This window comes from Excalfactoria chinensis, chromosome 19 (assembly GCF_039878825.1).
Source record: "Excalfactoria chinensis isolate bCotChi1 chromosome 19, bCotChi1.hap2, whole genome shotgun sequence".
NCBI classification, from domain to species: Eukaryota; Metazoa; Chordata; class Aves; order Galliformes; family Phasianidae; genus Excalfactoria; species Excalfactoria chinensis.
In genome coordinates, this window is record NC_092843.1 from 3,842,767 (window position 1) to 3,868,900 (window position 26,134).

At 49.8% G+C, this 26,134-nt stretch overlaps 4 protein-coding genes across 6 annotated transcripts; 2 read left to right on the forward strand and 2 right to left on the reverse strand.

Moving 5' to 3' along the window:
• Positions 1-375: 375 nt before the first annotated feature.
• SUMF2 (sulfatase modifying factor 2) lies at positions 376-9,287 on the forward strand. Of its 3 annotated transcripts, none has more exons than XM_072353702.1 (9): positions 376-529; positions 744-900; positions 982-1,096; positions 1,434-1,478; positions 1,653-1,803; positions 2,136-2,191; positions 2,585-2,669; positions 3,219-3,381; positions 9,117-9,287. In XM_072353702.1, exons 1-9 carry the CDS (start codon positions 472-474, stop codon positions 9,136-9,138), a joined length of 852 nt encoding a protein of 283 aa, XP_072209803.1. In that variant the 5' UTR covers positions 376-471; the 3' UTR covers positions 9,139-9,287. The 3 variants fall into 3 exon arrangements, with proteins under 3 accessions (XP_072209803.1, XP_072209802.1, XP_072209801.1); XM_072353701.1 differs by lacking the exon at positions 9,117-9,287 and adding an exon at positions 5,022-5,156 and having other exon boundaries at positions 391-529; XM_072353700.1 differs by lacking the exon at positions 9,117-9,287 and adding an exon at positions 3,653-4,206 and having other exon boundaries at positions 391-529.
• Positions 4,303-8,934, reverse strand: PHKG1 (phosphorylase kinase catalytic subunit gamma 1). The gene is made up of 10 exons (XM_072353699.1): positions 8,862-8,934; positions 8,037-8,146; positions 7,424-7,599; positions 7,052-7,106; positions 6,540-6,605; positions 6,147-6,310; positions 5,650-5,740; positions 5,301-5,454; positions 5,096-5,221; positions 4,303-4,554 (listed from the first exon to the last, which is right to left on the reverse strand). The coding sequence occupies exons 2-10, from the start codon at positions 8,117-8,119 to the stop codon at positions 4,303-4,305; spliced, it is 1,167 nt and encodes a 388-aa protein (XP_072209800.1). The 5' UTR covers positions 8,120-8,146; positions 8,862-8,934.
• A 429-nt stretch (positions 9,288-9,716) lies between the features above and the next one.
• On the reverse strand, positions 9,717-11,878 carry CHCHD2 (coiled-coil-helix-coiled-coil-helix domain containing 2). The gene is made up of 4 exons (XM_072353705.1): positions 11,719-11,878; positions 10,949-11,174; positions 10,255-10,411; positions 9,717-9,953 (listed from the first exon to the last, which is right to left on the reverse strand). The coding sequence occupies exons 1-4, from the start codon at positions 11,766-11,768 to the stop codon at positions 9,943-9,945; spliced, it is 444 nt and encodes a 147-aa protein (XP_072209806.1). The 5' UTR covers positions 11,769-11,878; the 3' UTR covers positions 9,717-9,942.
• Positions 11,879-12,329: 451 nt separating this feature from the next.
• VKORC1L1 (vitamin K epoxide reductase complex subunit 1 like 1) lies at positions 12,330-26,121 on the forward strand. The gene is made up of 3 exons (XM_072353703.1): positions 12,330-12,597; positions 19,626-19,735; positions 20,367-26,121. Exons 1-3 carry the CDS (start codon positions 12,404-12,406, stop codon positions 20,591-20,593), a joined length of 531 nt encoding a protein of 176 aa, XP_072209804.1. The 5' UTR covers positions 12,330-12,403; the 3' UTR covers positions 20,594-26,121.
• Positions 26,122-26,134: the final 13 nt, after the last annotated feature.

Here is a 26,134-nt window from a genome sequence, read left to right on the forward strand (position 1 = left end):
CTGTGTGAGGAAAGGAGACGTAGGGTTATGAGGTCGATCTCCTGCAGTCCCACAGCAGGGCTGCAGGCGGTTCGTTTGCTTCCTTTCAGTGCTGCCTATCTGCTTTATTTCACATCAAGGCTGCACGGCTGGAACGAGCAACCTTTTTAACGCTTCAGATGTGCACGTGAAGCACAACTGGTAGAGTGGTTTTGTCGGTAGCTGGGGCAGTGGGGGGGCTTCTCATACGTGGAAGTGAAATATCAACACTTACATGCAATGTGAAGTATCTTTTTATTTTAAAAAGAAAGAAAACAGCTCATTGCCGTAACTAAAGCACACTCAGTAGGCGTGGCGTGGGGGGAAGCGCATCCCTTCCCCCGGAAACACTTCCCCGGCCTGAAGCTCTTCTGGGTCAGAGCCGTCTGGTTCCGCCGCTGATGCGATTTGCTTTGGGAGCTGCTGGTGCTGCTCGGCTTTGTTCCCACGGAGATGCACAGAGCGGTGCTGCTTTGCTGCTGCGTGCTGGGCTGCGGCCGCGCTCTGCTGGGTGAGCTGAGAGCACCGCTGGGTTCAGCTCGCATCGCAGGGCTGGGAAACCATTACAATACGTTATTAAAACAAAGACAAGCGAGCCTATATAAATGCTAATTGCAATCACTTGTTGCAGTGTGTATCCAGCGTGTGAAGTGGCTTTTTTGCCATTGCAATGTTGTGCGTTTAGATTTACCCGTTAATGTTTGTACTGACTGCTTCCCTTTCAGCGTTTGGAAACGATGAGCACATGGTGCAGCTGCCCGGGGGGAAGTTCCAGATGGGCTCCAGCTCCACTCAGAGCAGAGATGAGGAGGGGCCCATCCGGGAGGTGACAGTGAAGCCCTTCGCTATTGACAAGTTCCCTGTTACCAATAGGGACTTCAGGTGAGCTGCTGTCACGGGGCTGCTGGTGCAGCTCTTGGAGAGCTCTGCCATGGGTTCCTGAGCGTGTTGTGTTTGTGCCAGGGAGTTTGTTAGAGAAAAGAAATACAAAACTGAAGCAGAAGCGTTTGGCTGGAGTTTTGTCTTTGAGGATTTCGTATCAGAAGAGCTGAAAAAAAAAGTCACCCAAAAACTGGAGGTAAATCTGAAGCCTGGAGGGACATGGGTGACAGCACGGGGACGTCTTGGTGATGGGAGAAGTAATGACTGCCCAGGGAATGTGGAGTCCCTGGAGGTGTCCCAGAACTGTGGGGATGTGGCACTGAGGGATGTTGTCAGTGGGGTGGGTTTAGCCTTTGGGGATCCTTGAGGTCTTTTCCAACCTTAATCATTCTGTGATTCACAGTAAGCTGGATCAAACAGTTCCCAAACTAACACATCCTCCTCTTCCCACGCACTGTTGTAGGACAACTGAAAGGTATCTGGGGGCAGGAGGGGACAGCACAGTTTTAATGTGATATTGTTTCTTTTCCCAGTCTGCTCCTTGGTGGCTGCCAGTTGAGAAGGCTTTTTGGCGACAGGTGGGTGTGAATCAGGCACGGTGGTGAGTTCTTTCCTAAAACCAAGGGGAAAATAGCACCTCTGGCTCCTCTGTGCGGGCTCCCCACCTTGCTCTGTTCTATCCTTTTCCTTTTTTGTTTTCTTTGTATTTTTTAACTATTAGTTAAACTGATGAAGATCACTGCAATTTGCAGCCTGCAGGTCCAGGCTCTGGCATTGCAGACAGACTGGACCACCCAGTGCTGCACGTGAGCTGGAACGATGCAAAGGCATTCTGCAGTTGGAAGGGGAAGAGGCTCCCAGCTGAGGAGGAGTGGGAGTTCGCTGCCCGGGGAGGGCTGGAGCGTACGTAGGCACCCCCTCCCTGCCCACATCTAGTGGCTTTCTATTACAGAATATCCTGAGTTGGAAGGAACCATAAAGATCATTGAGTCCAGTTCCTGTCTCTCCCTTTGAGATGCCTCAGCCTCCATACAGATGTTTCCAGGGGTTGGTCTGAGGGCTGAGCAACCTCTCAGCCTGGAAATAAATGTGATAAGTGGTGGCTCATTGCGCCTCCCTCAGTGAAGCACTAAATGCCATTTGATGGGTGTATAGAAGCATCCCAAGTGTGCAGGAAACAGCAGCCACAACAAATGAGAGGATCCTGGGATAACTGCTCTCTTCTCCCTTGACAGAAAGGCTGTATCCCTGGGGAAACAAGTTCCAGCCAAACCGCACCAACCTGTGGCAGGTGAGCTCCCACCAGCTGTCCTGCTCCCATTGGGCAGTGGTCAGCTTAGGTGCTGCAGGACCTGCTGCTGCAATAGGAATTGGCTGTGAGGTACTGGAGAGCTCCTGGGGGCTGCCCACAGTGCTCCCAAGGGAGCAGAAGGAGCCTGATGCCCCTGGGGAGCTGGGATTTCACTTCTCCCAAAAATTCACACATTAAGTTTTTTTAGCAAAGCTGATTGTTTTTCTCCTAGAATAACTTGAGATGGTTGATCTCTCTTGGACACAAATGCAATGTCCCAAGTTAATTTGCAGCAGATAGTTATTTCCACTGTTTAAGCATAGTTAGGCTTAAGAAACAGGACTTTTCTTCTCTGCAATGGGTCTTTGCTTAATGTCATCTTTCCTCTCCCAGGGTGACTTCCCAAGGGGGGACACAGCTGAGGATGGCTATCATGGTGTGTCCCCGGTGGCGGCATTCTCACCTCAGAACAGTTACGGTATGGAGAGGCATCACTGCCCAGCTCTTTTTGGGTTCTTACCTGCTCACCTTTCCACACTAATTATAAACCCCATAGTTCTAACGGAGTTTCTAATGTGAAATGGGATCTCATTGGCATCTTGATAGTGTGAGTGAGCACAGTAAAAATGTTGTTACTGGAGCTGATGAACAGCTGGAGCACTTCACTGTGCCATCCCATGCCTGTTATCAGGTGTGTTGGAGGGGCAGCAAATGCCATTCCCTTCTGCAGGTGGAAAATGATGAGGACCATGTAAGATGAGACAGTTGTTGAAGGTCCAGCTGTACCTAGGGGCTGGTTTGCAGTACAGTGAGGAGCTTCTTGTTCTGCTGTGATCTTTATGGGACGTTAAAGCCCCCCTCATCCCATGCACAGAAGTGTTTTTGCAACTCCATTAATCCTAATATGCGCAGATGTGGCACTAAGGGATGTCACCAGCAGGCCATGATGGGGTGGAGTGGAGTTGGACTTCACGATCTTAGAAATCTTCTTCAACAGTAACGATTCTGTGGGAACCTTCTGTCCCAGGGCTCTATGACCTGCTGGGGAACACCTGGGAGTGGACAGCTTCGCAGTACACACCGCCAGGCCCTCCCCGGCCACGTGCTGAGGTGATGCGTGTGCTGAGAGGGGCCTCATGGATTGACACTGTGGATGGGTCTGCGAACCACCGGGCCTGCATCACTACCAGGTCAGTGCCAGCACTGCTTGTGGTTTCTCCTTCAGCTGCATTGGAAGGGGTTACTGTGGTTGTTCCTATCTAGATTTGTTGATAAGCATTTAGGAAAAAGCTCTATGGATACTGCTATAAATTAATTCCTAATTGCTTCTCAAATAATTTGTTTTCCATCAAGTACTTAAATGCCTTTCTAAAACTCAGGTAAGTGGGAGCATGTTACACAGGGTCACATTCACCAGTCTGAGCACTGACTGCAGGATTCCCCATGGGGTATCTTTCCCAGGATGGGGAACACACCAGACTCAGCCTCCGACAACCTCAGCTTCCGCTGCGCTGCCGACATCCCGAGTCGCACCACTAAGAGCAGCAGAACCAAACCTGAGCTCTGAGGAGGGCTCCTGCCACAACCTGAGGGCAGTTTCTCCTGTGGAGATGGACAGTAACCCCCAGAAACCATTCTCATTAAACCAGTGAAGTTTGTTTAAAAAAAAACACTAAATTCTTCTTAGCCTAAAACTCATTTCTGCACATCTGGGTGCAAACAAAGCGACTGCAAACAACAGGCTGTGGGTGCTGCAGACATTATATGTCTCCTTCTGGTGTGTCTGTGGCAATCGGAGGCCTGTTTGTGTGAGTCCAACTCCAAATGTGATGGCACAGGAGCCCTGGCACAGCGGGTTGAGGACATCCTGCCAGGCACTGCTCATCCCTTATGTCCAGCAGGATCTGCTGCTCTACTGAGGGCAACTTCTCCAAAGCAGCTTTGGAGAAAACCCAAACTGGGCTATACCCAGCATGCATGACAGCTGTCTGCACCCAGCTTGAGGCCAGCAGCTTATAAGAAAAAGCACCAAAAACTCACTGGTTGGTTTGGAAATATTTTACTTGCCTTAACTCTGAGCAAACCCAACTCAAGCAGCAGCGATGCTGCCATCAAAACAGCTCTTCCTCAGCCGCCAGGGTGAGCAGAACAGCCTTGCAGGTGTTCTCAAAGAGCGCAGCCCTGTTCTGTGCCTCACCCTTCTTCACCCAGTGCCGGTAGGTGCGGAAGGCGCAGGCATCGATCAGCTTGCGGATGGGTTTCAGTGCATAGGGGTCCCGCACCACCAGCTCCCGCGTCACCGCCTTCAGCATGCGGTACTGGTAGTAAATGCGGACGGATGCCAGCACGGTCAGACAGATCACCTGCAGGGGAAGGGGAAAGCTGGGACCTTGGCTCATCACACCACAACTGTGCATTGCTTAACCACCTCCAGGGATGGGGGCTTGACCACTTCCCTGGGCAGTCTGCTCCCAGTCTTCTCTTTGAAGAAGTCTTTCCTAATATCCAACCTAAACCTTCCCTGGTGCAACTTGAGGCTGTTTTCTCTTGTTCTATTGCTTGTTGCTTGGGAGAGGAGACTGACACCCCTCCTCCCCCCCCCCCACACACACACTGTGCTCTCCTTTGGGGTTGTATATGCATAAAAGTAATGCTATTTACTAGTAGGCCAGTAACTGTGTTCCTGAGTGCTCTGCATATCTTATAGATAATGCCATGAACCACACAGAAATACCAAAGTAGTGCTTGGAGAGTCATCCCCACCCTGGTGCTGCATCCTGCCACAGCCCACCTCCATCAACCCCACTGACCACCATTTCTCCCTACCCAGCCAGAACACCCACCCCATGTTCTCCTGCTGAGTTCAGGGTGCCAACACGTCCCCGTTCCCAGCACCAGCCTCACCTTGAATTTCCGGAAGGGGCTGAAGTGTCGGACCTCCTCCACATCATACTGCTGGAAGAAGGGGTGTGCCAGCGCCTCCCTCGCTGTGTACCGCCGCTGTGGATCCACCACCAGGAACCGGGAGATCTGCAGGACAGCACCGGATTGATCCCATGGCATCCCGGCCACCTGCTCCCCACTTATCTCCCCATTCCTCAGCACCCACCAGGTCCTTGACAGTGTCGGAGCGATCATCCCACTCTGGGGAGCCAAACTGGTAGTCCCCATTCATGATCATCCGCAGCATCAGCATCTGCTTGCGGTGCCAGAAGGGAGGCGAGCCAGCCAGCAGTGTGTACATGATCACCCCTGTGCTCCACCTGCAGGGACCCAGCGGGACACACCAGCTCCAGCAGCTGAGCAGGACAACCCCCTGCAGCCCCACGGAATGTTATTTGTGCATTATTCAGTTCCTCACAAACCCTAAAGCTGGTCCCAACAAGGAGCGATTCCTGCAGTGCCTCAAACCACGCTCGTTTTGCAAGCACCCCAAAGACTGAGGGCACCTCACTCACATGTCCACTTCTTTCCCATAGCCCTCGTGCTCATCATCCATGGAGCACTGCAGGATTTCGGGGGCCAGGTAGCCAGGAGTGCCGCAGATTTCTGCAAAACAGGGGCAGAGCATCCCCTTAGGGACACAGGGAGCACCGTGCCACGCTGAAGCAGTTGGTCCCAGAGAGGCAACAAGATGTGTTCAGATCCTTGCAGTGATGGTAATGCCATGGAGTGGCTGCACCTCGTGTGAATCAATCTGGCTGCTGACTTAGTTGGTGAGTTATAATGAGTTATAATGTCAGTGAGGGGATGCTGCTGGAAGGAGATGCCTATTGATTATGTTGCTTTTTGCAGGGCAGGAGGGGGGGAAAAACTTGATAAATGGAGCAATGAGGGTCAACTGGAGGACAAGAAAGTGGGAAGAACACTGCAGTGTTTTCATCATGGGAAGGAGTGAGGCTGGAGGCGGCTGCACCAGCTCACCATGGGCATCGTGTCAGTGCCGCACACCCACCTTTGAGCTTCTCGTTCTCACGCAGCTGGCAGGAGAAGCCAAAGTCTGTCAGCTTAATGTTCATGTCATCGTCCAGGAGGATGTTCTCTGGCTTCAGGTCGCGGTGCACGATGTCAATGGAGTGCAGGTACTCAATCACCTCCAGCAGTGCATGCATGATCTTCCTAGGGAGGAGGGGGGACAGCATTACTCCCTGTGCCCACTGGCACTGCACTCCTGGGGATGGGGACAAGGACAGGGATAGGGGCCAAACAGCTCAGCCCCTGTGCAAAAGCCTTGACATCCAAGCACAGGGGCACAGCCTGGGTGGCGTTTTGTCCATGCTCACTGTGCTGGCTGCACAACTGTGCTTGGAACTCAGGCTTTGGTTTTGCAGCACAATTTCAGCCTTACCTGGTTTCCTTCTCACTTAAAGTGACCTTCTCGGTGAGGTAGTCAAAGAGCTCCCCCCTCTTCATCCTGCATGCAGGAGGGAAAATCAGCCTCAAGCCAGGGACTGCCTAGGAGTTACTGCCCCTTTGGTGCTCAGTGCACAAACTGACAAGCTGACCCATTAACAGGAAAGGGTTAAAAATGCCTTGATATCTTGCAAAATATCAGGCAGGAGGAAGAAAAGCTGTGCACAGAGCAGGCAGGGTTTGGAAGGGACCGGTGGGTTCATCGTGGTGCCACAAGTTACGGCGTTGTGCCAACCCTGGTCCTGCTGGGCATATAAATAACCCCAAGCTCCCACCAAAGGTTATGGGGAAACCTGAGCTGCTGCTGATGGAGGGAGCAGAGCTGAGGCTAAGCGAGCAGACTCCTTCCTACCTCAAGCTAAATGGCCCTGTTTTGCCCATTGGGGCCATAGAAAAAAGCAGGGTGGAAATGTAGAGGAATGGAGGCAAATGGGAGCTGGTACTTACAGGTCAAACACCAGGAAGAAGAAGGTGCTGGACTCATAGCTGTCCTTCAGCTGGACTGCAATGAAATGGAGCTGTGAGCTCTGTGCAGCGTGTTCCTCAGCACACACCCCATCACAGAGAGCTCCTTCCCACTAACAGCCTAAAAGTTGCCGATCTAATTGCTAACTGAATTAACCAACATTTTGATCAGGAGCTCAGGAGGGAGACGGCCAGGCAGCCTGGGCAGAGGCAGAGCAGGGGATACCCTGAGCAGCTGCTCCACCTCATGCCAGACCATGGATCCCATGGAGCTCTGATGTCCATCACCCCAAAGCCTTTCCTGGGCACAGGAAGAAGAGGAAATGTGGCAGAAAACCTCCTGCCCCGACTCACTGACGTTGGGGTGTCCCGAGACCTTCCGCAGGATGTCAATCTCTTTGGTTGTGGCCTCACGCAGCTCCTGCACCTCCTGTGGGGAGATGTTCCCTGCTGTGATGTCGATGATCTTCACGGCATATTCCTGCCTGGTGACTTTGTGGATGCACCGCCGGACGACGCTGCTCACCCCCCTGCCAGGAACAACACGGGAACAAACCCATTCTATGGAGGATCAGGATGGAATCGCTTTCCTACAACTGGGAGATGGACCCCATGATCCTTATGTGTCCCTTCCAGCACAGGTTACTCTATGAACTAACAGGGATGTGGTGCGAGCTCCTGGGATGGGTTCTGAGTTGGGGCATCGTGGGCGGGCAGAGGGTTGGAACGGGATGATCTTTAAGATCCTTTTCCACCCCAAACCATTCTGTGGTCGATGGGCTCCCCCCACCCAGCACAGACACACGTTGGGGCCGTGCTGCTTTCCTGGCTCAGGGGGACAAACTTGGAGCAGCTGGAAAGTGCTTCTTGGTGCTATTTTTAACCCCGTGGGTGGGCGCTGTGGGCTCCGATCAGATCAGATTCCTGTTCTGATCAAGCAAAACAGTTTCCCAGAACCGAGTTTTACCTGCCCAGAACCTCCTTGGGCTCATATTTCTCATAGAACTCCTTGGATGTGTTCCAGTCGGGGAGCTCCTCCTCCTTTGTCATGGCTGGGTGCTGCCAGGTGGGACAGGGCTGGGGAGAGAACAGCTCTGATGGTCCCAAAACATCAACCCATGCACCGCCCAGGGACCCCGCTGAGCTTTGAGATCCTCCTCTTCCTCCCACCCCTGTTCTTCTCTCTGGTTCTAACACTATTTTTTCCCCCTGCTTATTATGGGAAGCCCGTCCCGAATGGCTTTTGGCTGAGAAAAAGGAGGAGAAAATGGTGTGAAAAGGGAGAGGAGGGGAGAGCCGGAGCTGCTGCCAGCACAGTGGGGTCAGCTGGGGCCGAGCCGCGGGGTCGGGCAGGGCAACACAGCGCGGGTGCCAGCAGCGCCCAGCCAGAGCCCGAACCTCCCCGGAGGAGCGCTTTGTTTCCTTCCCTTTTAAGCCGCTGCTTGCAGGCAATGCTGGCTGGCGGCCCCAGAGCCCCAAACCTCGTTGTTGGCTGCAGCCCGCATTGGGTTGCAGGGCTGGCTGGAGGCTGGGGGCGATCCGACACAGCTTGTTTGCGTTGGGTTAGTAAGAACATCGCCTACTGCGTGCCATCAGCACGCTGTGCTATACAACGCAGCTGATGGGAGACCTGGGAGAAGCGCTGACCCGATTCGGGGCTCAAATCCTACATGAGCGGCGCAGAGAAAACGCTTCGATGGGGAACGTGGGATGGAGGGGGGTCTCAGTGCGCGTTAGTGGCGCCGCCCCGCACCGCCCCGCACCGCCGTCCCGTCCCCCCGCCCGGCCTCACCTCCCCGCGGATCCCGCAGCGCCGCCGTCTCAGCCGTGCGCCATCCGGCCGCTCGGGGCCGGAAGCGGAGCGGGACGGGAGGAGGAGCGCCGGGAGGGGGAGGAGCGGATCAGCGCCGCGCTGAAAATAACGCGCAGCGCCGAGCGGCTTCCACGGCCCCGAGGATGGGGGGGGGGGGGGGGGGGGGTTTCCTGCCCCGTTATTTCTGTCCTGTTATTCCTGCCCCGAGCGCTCATTTTATCCGTTCTCTTCCAGGAAATGCTGCACAGGGAGGTGAGGCTCCAAGGAGCGGGTGGGACCCAGAACAGCAGCTCAGGAAACAAGGAGGTATTTCTTGGGGTCTTTGTAAAGGAATGGTGTTACTGCGGGCTGCGAGTCCCCCGTCAGATGGTGCTTCAGCCATTTTATCTCGGAAGTGTGTATTGCTACACAGAGCTTTCGATGGCATTTCCTCAACCTCTTGAACGTGAACCCATACAGAGAGGCCATAGTCAGAACTAGGATGGGATGCAGGCTGAGCTGCTGCACGCCCAGCATTGCAAAGTCAGCCGACACCTCCCTCCTCCCCACACGCTGCAATAAGCACGAGTTGCCCCCGGGGTTCAAATGCTGCAGGAAATGTCAGTCAGCAAACCCTGAGCCAAAGGCCGCTCCTGGCACCTTGCAGCTCCAGCCCTCCCTCCTGCCAGCAGGCCTGGCCAACGTGCTCAGCCTGCTAAAATCAGTTCCTGCCCGCTCACCTTCAGAACTCAACTCAACCAGCCGCCCAAACCACCCCCAGGGCAAGATGCCTCCACGGGCACCTTTATTTGTCCACCACCTCGCTCCCATTCAACACAGTCATTAAGAAATAGCCCCGATCAACTCATTCCACTTTATTGATCATTACTTCCATTTTGTGCTCAATTAGTTTGCAGTTGTATCACAGCTGTAGAGGCTACTGCAGAAATGAGGCCACAAAGACAACAGTGTGACTACACGAAAGTAACAAGATATCAGACAGCTTTAGGCTATTAGCAAAGCTTTTTCATTCATAGGTCAGTTCCTGTAAGGTGGTCTTCAGCAGCCTCGTTCTGGAGGCTTAAGCTAAACCTGGAAGGCAAGAAGTTACAACAGTTAATCGTGAACTTTTAGAAGGTTTTAGACTCAGATGCCCCATCCCTGCACACCCCCAGGGTCAGGCTGGAGGGCTGCGAGCACTGATGGAGCTGTGGGTGTCGCTGTGCATTGCAGGCAGTGGGACCAGCTGGCCCTTTGGGGTCCCTTCCAGCTCAAACCATTCCATCATCCCAGCCATAAGGCACAGACAGGCTCAGACATCCCCCCCCCCCACCCCCCGGAGTTTCTTGTCCTCCCCCATCACAGCACTCTGCTGGCCCTGCTGTCTGCTTACCATTAGCAAACCTGCACTGCTTCAGCACCTCACTGAAGCCCTCGCACAGTTTGAGGTCAGTCTGGTTCTGTGCGCACTCCAGGAACTGCTTCATTTCGTACTGGCAAGGAGCAAACTGCTGCTGCTGCTGGTAGGCAGGCTGAGCAGTCTGGGGTTCCTGAAACAGCAGACAGCTCTGTAAGCACCCCGGCAGCTGCCCCAGTCCATGAACTGTACCACCCCGTGCTGCTTTCTGTGCACTTCTTCCCCGTGTTTTTGTTACTGAATGTTCCTTTATAAATGGAAACCCATGGGCCGAAGTACAAAGGTTCCAGTGCTGACATGAGGCGTGCTGAGCAGTTGCGCAGGTTAAACACACTGAAGTCAGTCTGGATTGTACCCAAGCAAAGCAACAGCACCGTATTGATGTGTCAACAGCACAAGAAGTGACTGCAGGACAAAAATCTTGCAATAGATCTTATTGCCAGACCTGGAAGGTGGAAGTTCCCTGTGAATCACAAGGGGATGAAAACAACACAGCCGTACACACTGCATTGTGACCCTCTGAACGACCTGAAGTTGGAGGCTGAGTTGATAAAGTTGCTCTAGAATTCCCAGCCAGAGCTTCGTGCAGCTTTTAAGCCCACAGCAGCTACCTGGACCTTTACGCATCTGCTCTCCCAGGTTACCCCCCCCCAGCTGTACCTTCCCTTACCTGGTAGGTGATATCAGGCCTCGCAGCCTCAGCAGCACTTCCTCCCCCAAAGCCTCCAGTCAGCGCGTGTCCGATGGTGTGTCCCACAGCAGAACCCACAGCGACTCCAGCTGCGGTGGTGGCCATCTGCGCCATCAGCCCGGGCTGTTTGGGAGCAGGAGCGGCCACGGCAGAGGCGGGCGCTGGGGCCGGTGCTGGCGGCGCTGCTCTCATCTGCGGCGCCCGGCTGTGAGGGCACACACAGACCGTCACAGCCCGGCTCCGAACGGCTGCGGCCTGCAGCTCATAGACCCCACACATGCAAGGCCAGGATGCGGCGATCCATGTAGTGATCCATGTAGTGATCCACGCAGTGATCCACGCAGCGCAGGGGCCGTTCACAGACCTTTTTTCTTTCTTGTTTTCCAATAGATCCTGCCTAATGGCCTTATATACCCCCACCCGGCCTTATATACCCCCCATACGGCCCTATATACCCCCCCACCCGGCCTTATATACCCCCACCCGGCCTTATATACCCCCCATATGTCGTTCTATACCCCCACCCGGCCTTATATACACCCCAACCCGGCCCTATATACCCCCATACGGCTTTCTATACCCCCATACGACCTTACCTCACAGCCCCGCGGATCAAACCCCCCCACGCCCAGCAAAGCGCCCACCCCGCGTCACCCACCCGACATGGCTGCGAGGCCTACGCGGCCCGCGGGCGGGGAACCCGAGTGCTGGGGCTGTTATAGGATGGCGGCAGCAGCAGCAGCGCTCACCTGGCGGGCGGCGCCACGCGGGACGAGCGGCTGCGTCCCCCCCTGGGCATGGCGGGCAGCGGGACCGAAACCGGGACTGAAACCGGGACACGAACCGAACCGCGCCGCTGAAGGTCACCACGCACTCCCCGCGTTGCGTCACTTCCGCCGTTTGCGCACCGCGTCACTTCCGCCGCACCGAGGGGGCGGGGCCATAAAACAACTTGTAATAATGGTATGAAATGAAAATGGGAACGAGAAGGAGCCGAAACGGCCGAACTGCGTGAGATTAAACGCAACGAGTTACTGAACAAAGCCCAGACAGCAGCATCTACCGCCTGTACCGGGGTGGGACGTTGGGCTCCAAACCACCGTTACCGTTCTCTCTCTGCAGTCACGCAGCTGATGGGATGGATCCCGCCGGCACCACGCGGCGATACCCGCAGTTCTCCCTCTGTCCAGCAGGGGGCGCTCTCTCTCTCTCTCTCTCTCTCTCTCTCTCTCTCTCTCCCCCCTCCGGCCCGGCCCCGCGGTGGCGCCCCCTCCACGCCCCCGCCCGACCTTACGTGACGTCGTCGCGGAGCGCCACGTCCGGCGCGGCCGGGAGGGGGCGTGGCCTCCGGACAGCCAATGAGGTGAAGGCGCGCGTGCGCTGCCGGTGGGCGCCGGGCGCGCGTCGCGGGCCGAGGCGGAGGGAGGGGGTAAGATGGCGGCGCCCGTCCTGCTGCGAGTGTCGGTGCCGCGCTGGGAGCGGGTGGCCCGTTCCGCCGTGTGCGCGGCCGGCATCCTGCTGTCGCTGTACGCCTGTCACCTGGAGCGGGAGAAGGGCCGCGATCTGCACTACCAGGCCTTGTGCGACCTCAGCGAGAGGGTCCGCTGCTCCGCCGCCATCACCTCCAGGTGAGGAGCTGAGCGACCGCCGGCACCGGGAGGGGAGCGGGGAGGAGGGGGGGGCTGGGCCGGGGCTGCGGGGGGATCAACTGAGGGCGGGATGGGCTGGGAGGGCCCAGGAGGAGGAGGAGGAGGATGATGGGGAGGATGATGATGGGGAGGATGATGATGATGATGATGATGAGGAAGGCCTCGTGCTGCGCTGCCCGTTCCGCGGAGCTGTTTGTCCCGGCAGCTCCGAGGCCGCATCGAGGCGGTGGGGCAGCGCCGGTGGCTGCCGCGGTGCTGCGGGTGTGAGGCGGGCCGGGCCCAGCCGGCGGTGCAGCAGCTCCAGGGGTTAACGGGAACACGAAGTGCTTGTTCATCGCGCTGCTGCCCGGAGCGCGTAGTGCTGTGTCTGTGATGCACGGGAAGGGCCGCGTTAGGAGCCGTTTGACACAGCAGCAAAAGCCCCGCTCGCATCTTGGCTTATCCTGCTGCCTTCCCTTTAGTGAGCAACGTGGCGGCTGCTTTCTGAAGGCCGATAGCAGGGCGGGGGCTCAGCCCGCTGTGTCGGTACAGGCTGTGCTGGTAACGCTGTGCTGCAGGGGGTCCAGCTGCCCTACAGCCTCAGCTGATTTCAGCTGGAGAAGTGAGGTGACTGTGCAGAGCTCTGCGGGCCGCTCTGTGTGCGTACAAAGACATACAGGCACATACATGGGTGGGCAGCTGAGAATGGGAGAGTTTGGGTTCTTCAAATGGATGCACTGAACTCTTCCCTTTCATTTGTTGTTGTGCCTTCAGTCCAATGAACCCTTGAGTGCTGTGTGGGTTTATGAGGTTTCTTCCTCCTCCTCAGTCATCCCGCTCCATACAAAGGTATTGCCATAGCAAAGTGACGGGTGGGGAGACGTGACTGAGCTGCTGGGGTGGATGCTGGTTGGTCTGTATGGATGACACACAGGTGGAAATCCTACTGCTAAAATCAGCTCTGAGGTGCTGCTGTGTGTTAAGATACAGAGATGCGGATCTGCTGCTGTGGCTGAGTGAGGGCCGTACCTTTACCTTTCATTCTGTGGCCAGATGATGTTTAATTAGTGAAGGTGGTTGTTCGTGGTGCTGCTTCAGAAGGGTCCAAACAGCAGCAGTTTCAATCTAAACAGAGAGAGGACTTTAATACACTTGCCTGGTAACTTAAACTTGTAAATGAGCTTCATGCGCGGGCTGCTGAGGTTGAACCAAGCGGGTGTTATCAGTAATTCACAGTAATTCACCACCACCATAGGGGTGAAAAGAGAATAATGGGGGGGTTTGGTGCCTGAGTGGCCCCTGTTGTGGCCTGTTCTGATCTTGGTCCTTCAGGGATTGCTGTGACTGTACGGAGTGCCCTTGAGATGGGGAATTTCAAACAGCAGTTTTAATGTGTGTTTACCGAGCGCTTTGCGAAAGCAAAATGGTTATAATTAGAAATATCTGAAGATATAATTAGAGAATAATGGTGGGTAATTATAGCATTGGTTTAGTAATGCCATGCTGTGTGTGTGCGCCCTGGTAAGAGCTGTCAGTACTTCAGTGCAGGAGTTTTAAATAACAAGATGAGTGTTTGGGGATGAGAGCCACCGAGATCTGACTCGAAATCTCCCCAGCAGTTGCTAGGAGAGCCCTGCTTAGCGACTGAAGTACTGCAAATGTCAGGACAGCTCTCGTGGTGATGGAAGCAGGTGGTAAGAAGAGTTTGTGGGGAAGGAGCCTGCGAGTTCTGTGCAGCCAAACCATATTTGGAGAGGAATGTGCTTTCAGCTGGGTACGGCCACAGGCTAGGAGGGAATAGTCCTTTAAAATGAAGGCGGGAGGGCAGGCTGTTCACCTTTGGAGGGAGAATAACAGTGGAAGGAATTAATCTTGCTCTCTGTGTTGCCGCAGCATCCCTTCCATCAGTCACTTCCTTCAGTTGTGTGACTTAAGGCAGGTTTGCTAATGGAGGTAATGGGACCTGGAGGGTCAGAACCGTCACATTTCCAGTGATGGCTCCAGCAGGGGATGGAACCTGAAGAAGCACCGTGATGGTGTTGGTGTCCATGTGGATCGTACAGAGTAATTGGAATAAACCAGCGTATTTTTCTTTGAGCTCAGTTGTTTTGGAACTCAGTGCTGGTCTTTGGGGAGGATTTCTTTTCTGTTCTGATTCCCAACTCTTGTTTCGGAGCCAAACCTGATATTGGCACAAGAATGAGGGAAGATGTTGTGAAGATTACCAGCATGCAGAGGGAGGAGCATGAGAAATCTTCTATCGGAGACTGACTCATGCAGAAGATTATAGAGGAGAGAGCTTCCCAGTGTCCCTTATTATTCCGAATGCTCGTGGTCAGGTGTGTCTCAGCCTTTTATCATGGGGGAAATTGATGAGGTGGTTTGGAAAGAAAAACAGCTGCGGACCATTTAGTGGTCACTGCCGTTATCGAAGTGGTGATAAGACACAGGGAAATAGAAATGCTTTCCTTTGGCAGTTGCTGTGGATGTTGTAAGTGAATTGCTCTCTTGTGTCTGAGGAAAATGAAGTGGCGAGAATGGTTTCCTTCTAATGAAGCTGGTTGGTAGCAGCTCCTTTTCCTTTTTCCTGGTCTAATGGCTTCACAGAGGAAATCAAACTGACTGACAAGTCGGGTTGTATGGATGGTGGTAGGGCTTGAAAGGAAACACAACACTGAAGTAGCAATGAAGATGCTGTGCTCCTTGCTTTGCTCTTTGGTGTGATGTGGGAAGTTTGGGTCCTGTAGCCACTATTTCTCTTTGATTTAAGGCACCTGCAGGGCCCAGCAAATGAATGGCTGGCGTTTATTGAAGGAAGCTTTGTAGCCCAGAATACACTGTAACAGCTTTAATACGGCCTCAGGACAACTGGCATGAATGAGCAATAAGATGGCACTGTACCTTCAGCTGTGTGTGTAGCTTTCAACCAGCTGTGCAGGGGTTTGGCTACAGTGTTTGTCTCCACCTTTAGCCAACTTAGTGCAGGAATCTCAGAGCCAAAGCACGGTTTCAAGGCTGCAGTTCATCTGCTCATAGTTGGATAGATGACGCTTTAGGGGTTTCCTGCTCAGAGCTTCATGCTGACGTGTTGGTTTGTTGGCTTGTGACGTAGCCCTTCAGTGCTGTGACACACAAGTCTAACTGTACTGCTGCATCTTTTAATGCAGGTTCCTCCTGTCCCGGCATCTTTCTGGTTCAGTGTGTTTGGAGTTGACAGCTGCAGTTGTTAGTGACGGTGGTCAGAGATGGTGCAGGTCGTGTTGTGCTCGTCTGGTCACTCCTGGTGGCTTTGTGTGGTTCTGTGCATCTTTGTTAGTCAGTAATTTCTTCCATCTGAGCCTCATTGTTGTTTTTTATCAGGCGTATTTGATTCTGCATTGGGAAAAGATCAAGTTGGATTGAAGTGCTGAAGGGTTGTGTGTGCAAACAGGGCTCTGCCAGGACTGGTGTGTGCTGGATTCCACTGGGTGAGGCTGGAGGATACGAGCTGGGAGGGGCTGCAGGGCTTAATGCAGAAACTGCTGGTGAAGTGAATTTCATCTCATGCTTTAGTGTAAAAGGGGGTGACTTCACATTGAGAGTGGTGTCAAGTGGTCGTTAAGTGCTCCCTGCTCCGGGCTGGGTTCATCTGGATGCTGAGGTTTTCTGCATCATCTTTGTGATACGGAGCTGAAGGATATACAGAACAAAGTCTGATCTGATGATGGTGAATATGGCCGATAGATTTAAACGTGAAATGAAGAATCAAGATTGTGGAGTACTCTTGGCAAGCTTACAAATAGGGATTTTTAATCTCCTTATTTGTGGGTTTTAATTGGAGGCTTTTACTTAATTTATTACAACTATTGGAGTGGCCTAAATGACCTTGTAGCAACAAACTGGGCTTAATCCGAAATCCTCTAGTGCGGCTGTAAAGAAGCTGCACCAGAGATTCTTACCATTGCTTGGCATTAAAATGCTCCATATCCTTTGACCTTTACATCAGCTTTTGGCTGAAGGTGAGGTGTGAGCACAGGGCAGCTCTGCTCCCTTCTCTTGGAGCTTTCACTCTGTGCTGTCACTTATCTCAGAGGTCAGGTGGCATTTAAGGAAGTGAACGTCTCACTTGTGTATAGGATTGCTTCTTTTTGTAAGTGAATTATCTGAATTGATTTCTGGGCAGTCATTGTGGAACGACTGGATTTCGATGCTCAAAAAGCAGAAGTTGAGTTCCTTACTTAAAGTTCTCTGAGAATAGCATTGGTTTGTTCGTTCTTGTTTGCCCTTGTTACATCTGACCTAAACACTGGGAGAGAACAGTGCTGGGAAGAGCTGCTGCTGTTGCTGCACCAATCTCCACGTTCTCAGGTTTTCACTTGTGCCATTTGATAATCTGGGCCCCCCAAGGTGTGTTGGCATTATCAAGATATCAGGGAGAATATCAGCTGCACGAGTGTGTGTGCCCTGCTGCTCCAGTGACAGGGATGTTGATGCCACCTGGGCTTCACCTGACCTAGGCTGGTTATTGTCATGCTAACATGAACATGCAGCACTTGGTTCCTCTCCTGCCAGGAGAGCTAAGGATTGCCAAGTGAAACTGAGGTGATCTGGGATCTGATTGCTGGAGGATGTCACAGTGGTCAGAGAGATGCGCTCTTCATCTTGCAAAGCTGGAGGTTGGTTGTTTGTCCTTCATGGTGGCTTAGGCGGCAGCGTGCTGCACGCAGACTGCCTTTCTGCCAGCGCTGTTGTCTGCTAAACTGCAGTGAAATCTTCAGTGTGGAATTGTATTTCCTGATCTGGAATGCAGAGGATGTTCATAGTAGTGAATAGAGGCAATGATCAAGCAGCACCTGGTTTAATGGAGGTACGACACTAGTGGATCAAGATGACCTTAGTTCTAACTGAGGAAGAAAAGAAGCATCAAGTGCATAGAAATGTTGCTTTAAACTTTCAAGACAATGAGCTCTATCAGTGTCAGAAACCAAAAGAGGCTCTGCTTAGAGGGGGATAATGACTTTCAAGACTTCTGGTAGAAGGAATATGTATTGTGAATAAAAATCAGTGCCCTGTTCAGTTTTGGATGCTGGGAAAGCACACAAACGTGGCTTTGTCTTGGATTTTTTTTGATCCATGTTCTGAAAAATTGAGGATCTTCTTAAGAGCTTTCAGAGTTAGAACTGCGAATGAAACACGAGGCAGGCGGTATGGATGGAGCTGCCATCAGAGTTAACTGAAACAAACAGTAAGACGTCCTCAAGGTCTTCCTGAGGACTTCCTTGAGGTGGGTTCAGATCAGCGTGCAGTTTGTTTTCCTTTGTAACAGCAGTGAAACTTGGGTGTGGTAAAAGCAGGCTTGCCGTGTGTGCTCATCATCGCCATGAATCACACAGGGAAGCTTCAGCCTCGTTTCCCCAGCAGAGCCCACGGGTGCTGCCGTGCCACCAGGAAGTCACCAACGTTCATCTGTGCTTTCAGCCTGCCGTGCAATCAATGCGCTGCAGCTCGCTCCAATAAAAACACCAGGCTTATAAGAACGGACTATTTATAAGTTAAACGCTTTGTAAGAAAGATGAGCTCCCCAGGGAACCCCGAGCAATTTGTAACCTTTGTCCTTGGTTCAGTTTTGATGGATGTTTAATTTCTTTTTCTCCCCCTGTGAACGCTGCGGTCTGTCTCCTGGTTGTTTGCTGTGTGGTTTTGGGCTTTGGGTTATCACACACAGATCAGGGGCGGTGGCTGGGATTTAGGTGTGAGGAGGAAGATTGTATCACAATCTCTGCTCCAACTGCTTGCACTTGGTTCATAGTGCGTTTTGGCAGCTTTTAGGAGCTGTGTGGGAACAAGGGAACGATTGAACCTCTTCAGTAGAAAACTTTGGCAAAGCTTCCTCACAATTTAAACCTCATCAAGCTAAAAAGGTGTTTTGTGTCTTAAACTGCTTCCCGGCCACCTGAAGTTGTGTGGGATGAGATTGGAGCTGAACTCCGCAGACTGAAATGCAATAAACGATGTCCTTAAAGCTGCCACAGGGCCAATGAGGTCCTTAATGAACTTGTGCTTGTGGTTAAAGCTTTTACCACACTGTGACCTTCTTGTGGCTCTGAATGCATCATGTGGGGACACTGTTGTGCAGGGCTCGAACTCATTATCTTTCCATTAGGAACAATTTATTGACTTCCAGAATAACTCTAGGATCAGAACCTTCAGTCTTTTCTATGCTGGGTTGCAGCTTTGAATTGGTGCAGAGGTTTCACTTCAGTCATTGACAGGAGTCGAGACCAAAAGTCTGTTGGTTTTCCTTTTTTCCATGTGTGCAGTAAGAACACTGCTAGGAATCAGAGCATAATGCTGTTCAGAGTCTTGGAAAGAAATGCACAGGACAGTTACTAAGCTGAAATTAAAATGATACATTTGATTTTGCTTTGAAAACATTACACAAATGGCTGTGAGGTGATGCAGTATCATGGAGCTGTTGTGTTTCTTGCAGCACCTTTCTCATGTAGGAAGCTGTGCTGGCAGCCTTTCACTGGTGTCAGATCTACAGTGATCTGCATCAGCAGTGTTGTAGTGTGTGGAGAGCAAACTTTGCTTTGTCTGGATGCAGAAACTGCCCTTCTGTTGGCACAGATGAAGCACACTATTTTAGTTTTAGTTCATGGAGCTGGAGGTTAAGGCAGCATCCATCCAACTCTTGTAGTAGAGCAAACAGCTGGAGGAAGAAAGTATTTATTTGGTAAATGAGCTTTGAATTACAACCCAAGGAAGCAGAGCTGGAGTTTGATGAAGCTGCAGCTTTGTGAGCTTCGTAGCTCTTGGTGTATCAAATAACTTCCATCAGCAGTATGTGGGATAAAGTTATACCTGGAGCGCGGCTTATTGCAAGCTGCATGCTGCTTGGAGGTACCCTGATCTTCATATGGGATGCCGTGTCATGCTGGGCTATATGTAACTACTTGATTTCTTTTTCCTTGACAGTGATGAGTTGAAAATACTGATGCAAAGCAATAGGTGCCCATCTACACATTAATGTTTCGTTGTTTTTACAGATGGGGTCGAGGATTTGGTCTGTTGGGTTCCATCTTTGGGAAGGACAGTGCAATAAATCAGTCCAACAGTGTTTTTGGGCTCGTGTTTTATATACTACAAATGCTACTTGGTAAGTATTAATTCGGTTTATATAACAGGTCTGTGGTGATGAGAAGAGCATGTTATACATTGCACTGTCTGCAAGAGACCAGATAAAATGCAAGGCATTTCTTTTTAGCAGTCTTACGGTACATCTGTGCAGAGGGCTTAAAAGCCCACATGCTAACAAGAGCAATCTTATTTTCTCCTGTTATTAATGATGTTGCATGGTATTTTCACTTAAATGCGGTTAGCATTGGATCGCAGGGTAGAAAAGAGAGGAAAGAGAAATGGAATTTAGAAGTTTTGCAGGAGTAATATGGGCAGCATGCGATGTGACAGTGTGTGCACGGCTTTGGAACTGCTCTGTGCTGCAGCTGGTTATGTGGGCAGCTGTACTTTGACCAACCTGTAACTTTCCCATAACTCAGCAATATGGAAGATGCTAAATACGACATGCTTCTTACCAAAGGGTTGTTGTACAGAATCTAGCAGCTCTCTCCCAGTAGTGATTTGTCAGCCACCTCGAGCTCGTGGTACATGAAACCGACTTTTCCGTAATACAGACTTGCTGAGCAGCCTTGAGTTGGAACTGCAGTGCTTTGTGCTTTGTGTGAGGTGGAAGGAGAGCAGCAGTAGTAACTCTTTCTCTCTTGTTGCAGGTATGACAGCAAGTGCAGTAGCAGCTCTAATCCTCATGACATCCTCCATAGTGTCTGTAGTAGGGTCTTTGTACTTGGCGTACATTCTGTACTTCGTGCTGAAGGAATTTTGCATTGTCTGCGTCATCACATATTTGCTGAACTTCATTCTCTTTATCATCAACTACAAACGACTAGTTTATTTGAACGAGGCCTGGAAACGGCAGCTCCAACCCAAACAGGAGTAGCGCCCGTTCGAACTTGTGACTGACAGCCTGAAGACCCAACTTCCATTCAGTTTATTTTGCAGTAATTTTTTATTCTCCATATCAGACGCTTTCCCCGAGGTTCATAACTGAATTTTTAATTAGAAATTGGAAGGGGCCCTAGATGATGATGATGATTGTTTTTTTGGTGTGCTAATCTTCAATTTAAACGTGGTTGTGAAAGAAAGCTGTAAAGCAATCAAAGACAAGCTTTAACTTTACTTTGAAGGAGTTCTAGCCACAGCAAAACCTAGACTCTCTCCTCCCCCTCCACTTGGAAAGTGGGTAACACTTGCTATAAAATATCCTGTATATAAATTCAGGTATAACGAGATGTGATCATGACATTAAATATTCTAGAATAGCATTATGATATTTAATGTTGCCATGTTTACAGTCTGTGTATTACATTCTTTTTTTTTTCCTAGCTGATGGACTTAGATTTGACTAGGACTTAACGCTGTAAATAAAACTAGAAATCTTGGTTTCATCCCTGGAGAACTCACTGTACAATCAGTTTTGTTAGCATAGGAGCTTTCGGAGCGGTCAGCTAACAGTCAACTGATGTGATGGAAGAAGTGACCTCTGTGGAGCACCGTGTTGGGGCACTCACTGCTGGTGCTGTCACAAAAATGACGGTTGGGTTTGGTTCCATTTCCCTCGTTCCCTATCGAAAATGGAATTAAAGCTGAAACCTGAAGTGTGTTCATTAAGCCACAATTTCATTCATTTCTGTACAGAATGAAAATAGCTCAATGTGGTCGATAGAAAGTTACCACCAGGATATGAGATACAGTGTGGGCTCTTGGTGTATCAAAGAGTGCTCTTGTTCCACGCAGTGCTGTTTCATTTTGAATTGCGGTCAGACAGTGTTACTAACCTGTGATGTTCTATGAATGCTGCAGTATAGGGTTGCAATCTGCAGTGGAAGCCACTGACTGAGCGGGATAACCAAGCAGTGCTTCGAATGAGCAGCTACTGAATTGATCTTTGTCAGGATCTTTGGTTTGTGCTATATTGGGATGTGAACTTTAGGCCTGACACACACAAGATCCTTTGGAAGGGCAGTTGTTTGGTGGGATAAGTAAATGTGCTCCTGAAATGGAAATCCGATGCGGCGCTATCATTGCTCTTTCTAATAACTAATTAAAAAAAAATAATAATTAAACTGCAGATTTAAACAAAGGAACAAAAAATTGTAATGCTGTTTCTGCTCGCAGTATTCTAAAGCCGAATGTTAAAAGTGCCTTCTGTCTTAAAATCTTAAACCAAATACTTAGTGTTGAAGTTGGCAGACAGAAGTGTCCTTGCTTTAAAAGTGAACAAACAAACAAAAGCCCCAGCAGGTTTGCTGGGACACGGAAAAGTATTAAGAAACCTCTTTTAGTTTTTAGACTGAGAAGTGGTAGCAATACTAAACCCACGTGATAGGAAGTCAGTGACACCATTGGGAAAAGTGAAACGCTTGTGTTTGGAACTCCGTGACACCAGAATATTCAGCTATGTTCTGTAATTGGTGCTGTGCTGCTTTTTGCCCTTGTCAGCTTCTGAATACAAAGAATTCCAACTGCGTACCTGTTTATTTAAAAGAATGAGTTTAACTAATCTTAGGATTGTTTCTGAAACATGAATGTCAGAAAGACACTTACGTTGTATGGCTAAGTGGATTACAAACACTAAGTTGCTGAGGATGAACTTGACTGTGAAACATACAGTATTCAGTAGAGAAAATAGAGTTTTTAGGTTGAATTCACAAAATAGTATTTGCTACTGAAGTAATTTTCTGGTTTGTATCAAGGATGTAGGTGGAAACTGCTTTTATGTATAGAGTTCTGTGGTATGAGTAACATCTGTTGCATGTAACACTAAATTACTTGTCCCTCTTGTCTAACGGTTTTAGACAATTCATTAAATGCATTTTGTATTGACCAGAGTATAGTTAAAGCTTGTCTTGATGTTTAGTTCTGTCTCTCAAATGCCTTGAACTGTGACATGAGAGGAGTGAACGATGCTGAACTGGTCCCTCGAGCCTTTCCTCTGTTCTCTTAGAAGCCTCGAGGCGGTGTCACCAGTACCACTGGTTCATATGTTGTATGGATTTATTTCGGTGCATTCCTGTGATCCACACTAACACATCTTTTCATTGAAGGAAGAGGTGAACGTGTGCTGCCTGACACGGTTAGTCGCAATGCTAATAGCTCCGAGCAAGCAGCAACGGAGACAAGTGTAATCAATGATTACTTGGTCCAATTTTGGGGTGTAATGTACACCCAAGGGGAAAAAAGCAAATAGGAAAAAAGCCCCATCAGTGGGAAGTTTAAGTGTTGACTAACTCACTGTGTCTTGTGCTTGTCTGTGTGGGCATAGTCTGTTAATTCAGTTTAGTAAAATTGTTTAGGGCCAGATTTTCAGCAGTCCTGTCTGCAGTTCGTGTCTGTGTGCACATAGGGGTCAAATGGGAAACCTGTTTGGTCTCTGGAAGAATTTGCCGCTGTACTTTGTGCACAGTCTTGCAAATCTGATCCTAATTGTGAACTCTCTCGTCTTGTGTGCTTCTCTTGCACTTCCTTTTTACTGGAAGCAATTTGCTAGAAATGGCCCTAACTCTTCTACTTTCTCTCTCATGCTTCAGAAATGCAGTTGGCCTGAATAAAGGGCAGTTAATACTAGCAGGAGAAATTTGGACCTTTTTGCATCCGGATCTTTTGACTTTTTTCCTCGTTGCTACCAAGGATAGAAACAGCGTATTTCTTCCAGTAAAATGGCTCAGATTGCCGTTAGTAATGATAGAAATCAGAGGAGTGCTTCATGCCACTGTTCTCCTGCCTGCCACCCTCAGCCAGAACAAGTGTCGTAGCAAAGATGTGATTGACATGAATTTGCCGTTTATAAAACAAGGGAAGTTTAGGGGATACAGTAGTACACCTGAGTGCTAGTTAGTAATACTTGGTCTGGCAGAGGGACAAGGGGAGACAGTTATACAGATGCTGCTTATATAAGGCTTCAACCCCGTGAGAATGGAGGGGGAAAAGATACAGTGGTTCTGAATTGATGCCCTCAGCCCTGCCTGGCTCTCAGAAGCCCTGCAGGGAAGGGCTGATGCAAGGAAGAGCAACTTCATCCCAAAAGCTGTTTAGGAAGTAAACATTCCTGAAATCCTCTTACTGTAAGGTACTTGAAACTCTTAAGACCAAGTCTTGTTTAGGAAACGAGTGTTCTTTCTTACTGTAAAGTGTTTGCAATGCTAAGGAATGCCAACAAAACATTCCCTACCGCTTCCAATAGTTAACATGACAGCAAGTGTCTCTTAGCAGGAGATTTCAATGTCCTGTAGTACACGTTTGCCTTCTGCTGTACAGTCTGTCGATTGTTCAGAGATTGGTGAGGTGCTTCGGGCAGCGCCTGGGTCTCCTAATTCATACTGGTTAAAGTTAAGGAGAGATCTAGACAAAACTGGTCCAGAAAAGGTGAAGTATTCTGTTACCATTAAACCGTATTAAGCATGGCCTAAATATTAGGTGTGTGTTCTGTATAGTGTGTTCCATCACCTATTTATCACCAGTGCTTTAAACTCCAAACTAAACATCCCTTTAAATGGAGACATTGGGCAGATGTTCCTTTTATCAATATATAGATTGAGAGATTCTCTATTGCAGGCTTAGGATAAGATTTTGCTAACAGGTCAAACAATGTAAATATGTACGAATTCTATTTGTTGCACATAACTTTTTTGGTATAAAAAGAAAAATAAATGTAGAAATTACCTGTGGATGTCTTGCTGCAATCATTCTTATGCTGCATTCATGCAGTCCGAACATAAGAGCTTGAATGAACCCAATCAGAGGCCTTTATGGACTCAGTCTGAGCCTTAGAAACTGTTTTTAAAGTCAGTACTGTAATTTTGTTTCTCCAAATGTTGTGATCTCTTTCATAGCAATTGTATGCTAGCAGTAGAAGGGTGAACGCACTCGGGTCCTCAGAGAACACCCTTGTATCAAACTTCTGCGGCTTCATTGCGTCTTGCTGGATGTTGTGTGCACATGAGTGTATAATGGTTGAGCAGCATTGAGTTGAGGCTTTACTGTTTACAGTTCTTTCAGTAACATGCAAAAAACGTTAAGTGTGTTAATCAGTTCCTTCTTTCCTCGGTTCTTCAGGTATGTTTTAACTCCACTCTGACAGAATGATGGAGTTTAGGGAAACTGCTGTTCATTTTTGTGGATCTGGGGGGACAGGGATGGCGGGGAGCAAGAATGGGAGCTTTGGGAGGAAGGGTTGGGTAGGTGGGTTGAGTTTACAATTGCACTGAGCTGTTGGGAACAAGCAGGAACTGAAAGTCCAATGTGTGTGCTTTCCATACGTGTGGATATTACACTTTGCATATGTTTCGTTGGACTGAATGGAAGGATGGCATTCTCTTCTGAAACCACAAGTCCTGTGTTTTATTGTAGCTATCTCAGCCCTGGTTTATAACGCATTAACAATGTCAGATCTTGATCTGTATTTCGATGTGGCATGTTGGTATGTCATACCATCTTGAAATGGGGAGGAGAATGATTTGTAAAAAGTGATCTAGAGGGTAAGAAGTTGAAACTGATTTCAAATGCTGGTAGTGGGCTTGAGTACACTATTCACACTTGTATCAGGTTACATCTGAGCAAGTGTCTTTCTAATAACGATAAACTTTTCTATTCTGGGTTTTTAGTTAATGAGAAGGTCTGTAAACCTAACACAAGTGTAACCATGATGAACATTGGTAGCGTGTTCTTTCTTTTTCCCCTAGAAGTTCAAGTAAGAATGTTTTGAAGTCTGCAGTAAACATGTATGTGCTTGTTTTGCACGTGGCAATGGAAAGTGGTGTTGGTCTCTAATATTGTCATTCCTTTAGATGTGACATTCGGCCACCACACAAGAGCAGACTCTTTCTTGAGGTTCTAGCACAAGACCAGTTGCAGAAAAAGCAGGCATAGCAGCAGGTTCACAGAGTAGCAGTGAACTGGAGTAACGAAACCAGGGCATTGTCCCAAAATTCAGTGGGCAGCTCCTACTTCTGTGGTTCTGCTGTGGGTGATGCTGCTCTTGGGATAACCCTGCAAGCCTGCAGTAAGAAGCTGGTAGATCTTGGGCTCTTCTGTGAGTACTAACATTACTTATAGCCTGAAATCTGGCCTCTACAGTCCTCTAAGACTGGTGTGCAGCCTAGAAAGGAAGTCTATATACTACATTACTGTCTAAAGTACTGTATACACATTAACTTACACATAATCCTACCCCAGAATGCTTCAGGCCCCTATCAAAAAGGCTTAGATTTAATTTGCCCTCTAGAATACTATTCCTATAGAGCATAATGAAAATTCCGTGTGAAGGAAGTTCTTCCATGCTGCAAGGTGAAGCTGCATCTAATTGTGGCAGTTCTGGTACTGTGATTAAATAGCTCTAAACAAAGTTCAGTTGATGTAGTACCTACCTATCCAACATATTCCACCTTGCTGCTGTGGTATGCGTTCCATACTGTACTGGAGT